We start from the raw sequence: 9,786 nt of genomic DNA on the forward strand, positions 1-9,786 counted from the left end.
TAGAGTTACTGCGCTGTTGTTTTTGAGGCAGTTTCTGTGAAATATTTGGATTCACTATGAATACACTGAATATAAAATTAAGCAAAGTGTGATGATTAAGTTGTCCAGCACTATTGAATTGATATTGAAGCTCCTGTTTGTTTGCTAAACCAGTTGTGTGTTTTGTTTGAGTAGTATCTCCTACCATTAAAAAAGACCATTTCATTTTATATGCATTTGTTTAATTTTGAATAAAGTAAAATACATTCAAATTGTTAATAATTAACTAAATATGTTGTCTTCATCATTTTCTTTACATATGGACCAAATTCAGTGGCAGAATGTAATACTTGTACTTCTGCTTCAATTGAGTATTTCCATTTCATACTACTTCATACTTCAACTCAACTGCAGTTCAGAGCAAAATATTGTAATCCACTACATTAACTGCAAAGCTGTAGTTACTTGTCATTTTTCAAAATTACATAAAAAAATCATATGATAAGCTCAGCTATGAAGTATAATGCATTGCTAAAGATTAAACCAGAAGTTCTCAATGTTTTTGGGACCTTTAACAAAGAAAATCAGTGTGTGTCCTTGTTATTTTTCAGATGTTTATGAGTTACACCAAAGACATATCTACTTTCAGTGACAGTTCAAATGATCCAGTATTTGTAAAAAAGAAAAAGATTACTTAATGACCTCAAGACCCATTAGATTTATCTGGTGACCCTTATCTGGTGATCTTATAATAGACAAGAGGAGTGCACATCTGTCTAAACTGTATCACCATCTTTAAATGCTGCATGGGCTGCTGTGTACACGTTTGGTCCAACATGGCGGTGTCTTACAGTTCATGATAATAAATAAATAAATTTAAGTGGAGTGCAGGGTTTAAATCGGTGTTTTGTTTACATGTGTGAAAAGCCGTAAACAACGCCGAGTAACAGCATCAGGCCCCCGGACGGTTCAGTATACGTGGCAGACAGCGGTTGCAGTACCATGTAGGGGGCCCCTGGCTCTCCCGTCAAATCGCGGGGCATTGTGGGGCGGAGGCGGCCTTTCTCTGCGTCCTAGCGATCGGGAAATCTTCAAGTAAATAACGTTAACAGGGGGGAGGAACGGTCCGAGCGGAAAATCCAACACAGAAAAATTGTGTTGCTGAGCCTTAAATATTACAACCCGTAATATCACACAGACATGGGGCAAGAGGATCTCATGAACACAGCCGAAGACGTGGCGGACCAGGTAACTTCAACCTTAGCGCGACAGTTATTAACGCTAGCCGCTGTTAGCATGTTAGCCGCTAACTAGTTTGTCTGAGAATGAAGTAACGTCAGGCTCCTGGGTGCTTCCTCTCTTTATCTCTACGCTTTTAACCATCGCTGCTACATGTATATTGCAGCTTACCGGCAGCACTCGCGTCACCTTGCTTTAACGCGACAGCTTTTATTCACTCGTATTTTAATTTGCACGATAAATGGTTGAGGTGTCTGGTCCTGCCATGCGTCTCCAGGTGTATTTGATAACGTTATTGTTTCACGGAGGCAAAGTGAAACTGTTCGCTAGGCTTAAGTCGACTCGTTTAATTAAGGCTTAGTTAACAGGTGTACGTCTGGGAGCCAGCTAGCCTGCCGTCTGTAGCCACCTGGTTTAATAACAGTGCCACAGGCGAGTCAGTGCCGGCCAGCAGTTGCGAAACCACTTAGCTTAACTACCAAATTATTGCCTAACACACTTTAGTTATATTCTGTATTCTGTTCGGCTTAAGCTTGTACCATCTCTAAGTTGTTTTTTTTTTTTTTTTATTCTAAACTTAGTATCTGCATGTGGCCATGACAGAGCTCCTCCAACACCCAGGTCCCTCAAAAACTGGATGTGAACCTTGCTTTCACCTTATTACACATGACTACACTGCTTTTATGTAGCTGGTTGTGTCCGTCTGTGTGCTGTACTGGTTTGACAACAGGCAATGCACGGGTCAATCAGAACTGAGCTGAGATGTCAAGATCAGATTTCTGGTCGGCCTGTGACCCATATTGGTGTGTAGACTGGGAGAGACCCCTGGGATTTGGTTTTGTGTGGTGTACCTTCTGTTCTTTAAAAAGTTACTGTAGTCTAGGTCAGTAAGCATCTGTGCTGTACTTTGTGTGCTAAACTCATTCAGGACAGACCAGACCTAATGTCAGCCATCTGCTTGGAGGAGAACTGTCAGTACAAGTTTAAAGTCTTGGAGTGGGTTGATGCTGGTTGCTCAACCCATATACCAGAAAATGCTCAGTTTCACCCGATAACACCTGATAGATTTATACACTTCCAACACAAGTGGTGTTCTGTGCATTGTAAAAACGACACGAAAGAAGAATCTATAACATCTTTTATGACACCTGGTTTGTTTGCCTTGTAAAAAACTCAGCTGTGCCCATTTTAAGGACACATCCCTCACTAATGGGTCCTGAGCTAACATGTTACTTACACTTGGTCTATTTCTAGGCTGTTGCAGCAACCTTGGGCTTGTTCGGATTGGTTTCCAGTCCGTCCATTCATGTCCCTCTCAGCAGTCATAGTGGGAGTTGGTGAACTCTGATAGGCCACTGAGGTCTGACAGTGCTGATGTGGACTGCCGAGTAGGCGGGGAAAGGGGCAGGCCACTGCCCCTCCACTGTGCTACTGGAGTATCTGAAAATGTGGTCATGAATTCTGTTTGAGAGAAGAACATAGGGTATTTCTTTTTTGTTTAAACATTCAGCATATTCCAACTCATGCAAAGGGGCCCTTTGGAGTTGTAATATGGAGGCACAGCCCTGTTTTTGGCTTAAGATTTGTAGCCCACAACAGAAGTTCAACTGTACACGTTTTGCCTTTCTCTTTTGAAATCAGTTGTATCAGGTTATTATGTTAAGCTCCAGTTAGAATTGTTAGTGAAGACACCTTTGTAGCTTTTGCTTTTTGGTTAAATTCTTCAAAATGATTAGTAGAGAGGGAGAACCATATGTCTTAACCCTCACACAATTAACTGATTGTATTATTATTGGTGTTTAAAAGGCAGTTGCGTAAGAGAATTCGTGACTAGTTCAAAATGGAAAAAAGAGAAAAAGAGAGAACAACTAATCTACAGTTTGCACTTTCTTTATTGCAGTTACTTACTTAAGCAGTAAACACTTGCCCCACAGATTGCATGTATAATTACCATAACTGAAGACAGTGTCGTGCATGTTCACCTACTTCACAGGTGGATCGACATTTGATTTTTTTTTTTTTTTCAAGCAAAGCCTGTCCAAGGCAGCAGTTCTACTTTAAATGACTACTGTTTCAACATTCACTTAGCATGACAGTTGCAATGACTTGTGGGTTAATTCCTGTCCCTATAATTAACAGTGTAGATAATAATTAGGAGTAGTCTGCACCAACCTGGAATGTTATTGGGTTTTTTAAGAGGAAATCTTAAGGGGACTTTTGTTGAAATTCAGTTACATGATGTGCTACTGCTTCGTGACCTGGTTATAGTGTTGTTTCACAGTTTTGCTGTTGTAACCAATCTCAGGCTCTCCTCAGGAACCACATCCTCCTCATTGTGCTTCTTTAGATGTGATCGTTTTTTTCTTGTCAAACACTAACCCTCTAGGTTTTCTTCTGTTGTCCAGTTCTTGCGGGTAACCAAACAGTACCTGCCCCACCTGGCGCGACTGTGTCTCATCAGCACCTTCCTGGAAGACGGCATCCGCATGTGGTTCCAGTGGAATGAACAGAGAGACTACATCGAGGCTACCTGGAGCTGTGGCTACTTCCTGGCTACGTGCTTTGTGCTGCTTAACCTCCTAGGACAGCTTGGTGAGTGAATGAGAGGCAGGTTACGGTCAGGACAAGAGATGAGTCATCCCAGATTTTACTGTTGACACAAAACAACAATTAGAGGAGTGAGTCAAATTACAAACCAAATGAGATTTTTTTTTTTTTTTTTAATGCTTGCAGTATAAGATGAAACATGAGATAAGGCCATTCACTTTTTGAAGCTATGCTTGAAGTAGGGAATTTAAAAACAACAACAAAATGATATATATCAGTATAAATCTGGAAATGAATGTGCGTTAAACACGTGTAAATAATCACATGTACAGTGAACTTCATTTCTGGGATATAAAGGAGGATTACACTGATGGGATTCATGAAGCAACAGGCCCATTTGTCCACACGCTGTTAAGTATTGCAGACAATGCTTCCCCAAGCTCCTTGATTTCTGAAGTAGAATGGCTGAGCAGAGGTTTGCCCTTTGCACACTGATGCAGGCATTAGCCAAAAATGTTGTGCTCCCTTGTACTTCAACAAATATATCTTAAATTGTGCTTCTGAATCTGTTAAACTTTTATTGCAGTGACCATCTGCAATCCTTTTGCTTTGTTGACTGTGATGCCTTTTTATTTTCTGCAAGAGTAGAAGACATTTCAAGTAGATGCGAGGTTCCATTCTTGTCATGTATGAACCAGAAAATGTTTTGCTGGCTGAGTATTCTGCCAGATGTTTTGGCTGATAAAGCTGCACACACAACACAGTGTGAACATCGATTTAACAAGCCTGAATCTATTATCTAACAGTTGTTCTCTGGAACAAAGAGTATTGCTCCCACAGAGGCCATAACTTTACATATCTTGGCCTTGTTGTGTGTCGTTACAGGTGGTTGTGTCCTCATCCTCAGTAGAAATTTTGTACAGTATGCCTGCTTTGGATTATTTGGCATCATAGCGCTACAGGTGAGAATAATGACATTATAACTATATTTTAAATATCGATATGCAACAAAATGTCATGTTGTCTAATCTGAAATATTTATTTTTTTCCCACCAGACTGTCGCATACAGCATTTTATGGGACCTTAAATTTTTGATGAGGTAGGTGTCACTCAGTGTAGTTTTCGTCAGTGCTAAAAAATATTCAAAGTAATCGGCCTCAGTAAAAAAAAATTAAGAGCAGTTCTTTGTATATTGGAATATATTAGTGGAATATCATGCATCAGGTTGCACCTGCTGATCAACAACTATTATCTAACAATTACTATCTACAACAATGGTTACAATTGCTGTAATTACTCTGGACAAGACCTGTGATTTATTTAAACATCAACAGGCCAGGTGAGTCACTGGACATTGGAAATTTGTTAAATGTGGTGCTATGTTCTTCTAAATTTCTGTTTCTGCATTCTCTGCACTTGTAATCCATGTGCTGTTGGTTGTTAGTATTCAATCAGAGTATAATGTTGTAAATCAACAAGTGGATGTACCGAAAAAGAAAAGATGCCAATTTTGGTAACTAATGAAACGCTAAGATCATTTCCCACAAAAATACTTACTTTTTGTTCAACTAAATAATAGTTGGAACGATGCACATTTCACTCAATAATGAAATCATAATCAGCTGATTTGGCAATTGAAGTTTGCCTGAGCAAACCCTATGTATTGTGTGCACTGTGTTCCAGCCATTTTTCTGCTTGTCTGACATGCACTGTGGAAAAGTAGCCATTCCCTCTCTCCTCTCCCAGAAACCTTGCCCTCGGAGGTGGTCTGCTCCTGCTGCTGGCTGAGTCTCGTTCGGAAGGAAAGAGCATGTTTGCTGGAGTCCCCTCCATGGGAGAGAGCTCACCAAAGCAGTACATGCAGCTGGGCGGTCGAGTACTGCTGGTGCTCATGTTCATGACTCTGCTACACTTTGACTCCAGCTTCTTCTCTGTGAGTACCGACAGCACCAAGCACTCCTACATTATGCTTCTAGTTCACACAGATGCATTTCCTGTCATTCAGTGCTATGCCACCACATTCGTCTAGACTCTAGACGCAGACGAAATGTGGTATAGCAAGACTTTACTGAGAACATTAGACTGGGACTTTAGGTTCACTAGGACTGTCCACTGTCTACGCAGTTGGGCCCATTTTCATTACATTATTGTTAAGCACTTACAAGGGCCATGGAAGTGGCTTTGCATGTTTCAGCAAATCAAATCTCCTAAACATTAATGCCAAGTAATGCTTAGGAGATGCCAAGTTTCCAGCAGGTAGTCCACATTCATTTTAATATAAATATTTTAATATTAAATTGAATTTGCAGAGACCTTAAACTGGCTTAAAAGTTGTTGAACAGTCACAGGCAATGTGTTTGGTCACATATATATGTTACATTGTAGTAATCGGAGAGTAATTTGAATACTCTTACTTGGGTGTAAAATGAATTAAGGATCCTCAGTGGATTATGAGAGTCAGCTGCTGAAAAGCATAATGTCAGAAACGTACTGTAAATCCAGACGTCAAACAGGGAAATTTCGATATTGTAAAGAAGTCGGGTGAAGTTTGAGTCTCTTTTAATAAAAGGTTGCTTTTTATTAGCAACCTCTTAGTAGTCACTAATAAGTCCAAGACTTCAGTGTAGGACTTTAACAGAAATGCAAAGGTGGTAAAAGGTTCATTGTGATGTATTGCAATTCTAAAGAAATGTTCAAGAACCTGTAAGTTAATTTTAATAACATACCAAAAGCATCGTACTCCAAAACCAGTGACTTTGAAGGAGAAAAGAATTTAAAATAATTTCAAAACAAAAGAAATCTTGATGTCTATGAGACTGCCTGAATAAATTAATTTTGATGTACTTAAGGACAGTCTGGGTTTTGAAAAAGGTTGGCAGTGCAATTTGTTGATAAACTTAAACAAACTGCAAAAAGTCCTGAAACCTTATTTCTTTATCTTCAGACTTTGTCTCTTGAGACTGTCCGTGGTAGCTGCTATACCATTGTTTGATTTATTGTCTATGTCTATCGTCCAGATATTGTCTGTCAGTCATGATGACCATGTGCTGTTAGTTCATGGTAAATTTGAAGCACATTCTCTAATTCGTCTTTTGCATTATTCTACAGATCCTGCAGAACATGGTGGGGACTGCCCTCATCATCCTGGTGGCCATCGGCTTCAAAACCAAGCTAGCGGCGTTGACCCTCGTCGTGTGGCTTCTGGCTATCAATGTCTACTTCAACGCTTTCTGGACCATCCCCGCCTACAAGCCCATGCACGACTTCCTCAAGTATGACTTCTTCCAGACCACCTCGGTCATCGGCGGCCTGCTGCTGGTTGTGGCACTTGGGCCCGGCGGAGTGTCCATGGATGAGAAGAAGAAAGAGTGGTAGGCAAAATGGGGATACGCTAAGAGGATTTCCCAGCACCACTAACTTCCCCCACGATCGGGACACAAAGACCCTCCCTCTCCTCCAGTTTCCTCCTACCAGGGTACACAGTTTTTCTTTTTCTCGCTCACTTTTTATTTGGCCAAATCCACAGGCACCATCTCACGTTTTCTTTTTTTCTATTTTCCACCCAACTGCTAATTTTATTTTTTAGTTGAACATTATAATGCCCAATTTTTTTTCTAAGCCCTTAACAAATGCCCATGTATTCCTAGTGCAAAGAAAACAATTAATGGATAAGTGGAAGAAAGGAGTTATGTGTTCAGAAGATGAATGAAAATAATTTATTGTTATGTCATACGTTATCATAGGTTGATTTTCATATTTTCTGAATAAAACTGGTAAAGAGGAGAGAGTGCAGCAGTCTGGGTTTTCTCCCCATGGATGCTGATCTTTTTCTGTCGTTGGATCTTGGAGCATCTGAGACGTACTCACCATATTCATCCTGAAAACTTGGGCACTGATTTGACAGCAACTCGCCTTGACTCCCCAGGTTTCATCTCCCTTCTTTTTTTTTCTCTCCACCCTACCTGTTCAGTACATCTGTACACCTTCAGTCTCAACTGACTGTGGTTCATGGGGAGCTGAATCTGGGGGAGGGGGCATATACATTGTATAGTGGTGGATTGCAGTCATGCTTGATTGAAAATTTCAACACGGTTGTTAGCTCCAGGACTTGTTATTGGGCACTTTGTACTGTACGTCTTTGGCAAATGCCTAACTAGTGAACTGTACGTGAGCGGGGATAATAGGGGGGAGGCTCAACGTTTGTGAAACACCATATTCTACGATCTAGAAAAGCAAAGAGGACTAAGCAGAGTCACTAGCCACCTGAACTTTGTCTTTGCTCAGTGTTTTTTGCCCTGTGTAAGAAAATAAAAAAAAATATTCAGTGTATTGATTTACAGAAGTTTATATTGTATTTTTGATCATTTGTTTTTTGATTTTGGAAGTCAATGGCGAAGAAATAAAAACTTAAAAAAATATATAAAGCCACTGTCTCAGTCAAGGTTTTTAGTTCTCAGAGGTTGAAGGGCATTGGTGGACCAGATAGTCAAATCAATGTAACTGCTCAGCTAATGAAACACATAGTGGAGTACCAACATGCAGTACAGTATACTTGTAAGCTTTGTCAGGATTGTTTACCTGTCACAACCCTCTCAGAAAATGGCAATGAAAAGTTCATAGTATACATGTATGTATACATAGTGTTGTATTGGACAGGTACTGGAATGAGCCTTCACTGACAGCGGTCTGATTCAATCAAGGTGAGAGACTTTGAGAAAATACTGACCTCTAATGGACCACTGCAGTAAAAGTTCGGTGCCATGGAGCATTTCATCATTTTTAGCCACACTGATAAAATTAAGTACTTATGTACAGATCTGATAAGATATTTGTTTGTGTCTTTTGATTGCTGCCATTATAAAAAAAACAAACAAACATTGTTTTGTGTGTGTTGTTTACAGTTGAACTGCTGAAAAAAAGTTATTTTCTTGTCAGACAGACATAACTTAACCCTATAACTTTATAAAAGATGCCATGGACTATGGAAATGGATAAAAAAAAATAAACAGCTTTTACTGGACTGACCTGATCAGGTTCCTGGCTGGAAATTATTTAGCAACTTTTTAGCTGAACATATTCCAGTGATATAGAATGAAGAGGAAGAGACAAAGACTGGACTGGTTTGGATGTAGCAGAAGAGAAAGTCCTTTGTGAACATGCCACATCAGTCTATGAAGAGTCAAACCTATGCAGATTATTTGGGGGGTACAATTCTCCAGAGTGACTTCTAGTTTGAACAACAGTTACATGCTGGAAACTTGTGTGCTGTTTTTTTTCAAAACCTGGAGTTACAATTCACTAGTCCAGGAAATAATATCAGTGGTCACTGACACCGCATAGTTAAAAAATCAGCACATCATTGAAAAAAAAAAAATGATGAAAAAGTAGGAGATAATACACAATATCCTGTCAAGCCAGTTTCTCTGTCTATATATGACTTAGCATGGATGCATACATGCTTGCATGTGTGTACATGTGTGAAATGTCAAAAGCATGTTATCCACACATTGTAGACCACCTGGAAACTCTGTTTTTTTTAATTCACTGTATTCATCGTATATTAATCCAAATGATGTGCTTATTGATAGTTTATAAGCCATGTATAAATGTGTCTACAATGAGGTACCAAATATGACTTTACTTGACGATCCTGAACAGACTTCTGTTATCAAAAAGAACATAGCAAAGGCCACGATCTGACAGAATTTGCCCTTATTCTTATAGTTTATATCAAGACTCGATTACCAACCAATCAAAGTGGGCAACCACCCCAAAACCTTCATCTTAACTGGGTCTCCACTGGTTTTTGATCATTTGATTAATTGCAGAGTTGTCTATGAATTTGCACCACCAAAGGACAATGTCAGACAAGGTGGAGCCTACATTATTACTTCATGTTGTATCCCTCTGTTTTAGAGAGGCCCAGAGTTCAAATCTAGAGAAAACCTCATTATTTTAGTTTGGTGTGGGGAGGGAATGAAACCTGTTCAACCTCTATTTTTAAAAAGCAAGTCCATAAC

At 39.7% G+C, this 9,786-nt stretch overlaps 1 protein-coding gene across 1 annotated transcript; it reads left to right on the forward strand.

Annotated features, from left to right (window-relative positions):
* Positions 1-1,020: 1,020 nt before the first annotated feature.
* On the forward strand, positions 1,021-8,795 carry surf4 (surfeit 4). Its single transcript, XM_071465199.1, has 6 exons — positions 1,021-1,227; positions 3,624-3,810; positions 4,651-4,727; positions 4,822-4,865; positions 5,513-5,699; positions 6,875-8,795. Exons 1-6 carry the CDS (start codon positions 1,180-1,182, stop codon positions 7,139-7,141), a joined length of 810 nt encoding a protein of 269 aa, XP_071321300.1. The 5' UTR covers positions 1,021-1,179; the 3' UTR covers positions 7,142-8,795.
* Positions 8,796-9,786: the final 991 nt, after the last annotated feature.

The sequence above is a fragment of the Trachinotus anak genome, unplaced genomic scaffold (assembly GCF_046630095.1).
Source record: "Trachinotus anak isolate AG129_WGS33_773 ecotype Australia unplaced genomic scaffold, CSIRO_AGI_Tana_v1 ptg000028l, whole genome shotgun sequence".
In the NCBI taxonomy this organism is placed as follows: domain Eukaryota; kingdom Metazoa; phylum Chordata; class Actinopteri; order Carangiformes; family Carangidae; genus Trachinotus; species Trachinotus anak.

Coding starts and splice junctions, on each gene's coding strand:
- surf4 (XM_071465199.1), top strand. CDS start 1,180: ATGGGGCAAGAGGATCTCATGAACACAGCCGAAGACGTGGCGGACCAG. Junction 4,866..5,512: donor GACCTTAAATTTTTGATGAG/GTAGGTGTCACT, acceptor CTCCTCTCCCAG/AAACCTTGCCCTCGGAGGTG. Junction 5,700..6,874: donor TTGACTCCAGCTTCTTCTCT/GTGAGTACCGAC, acceptor ATTATTCTACAG/ATCCTGCAGAACATGGTGGG.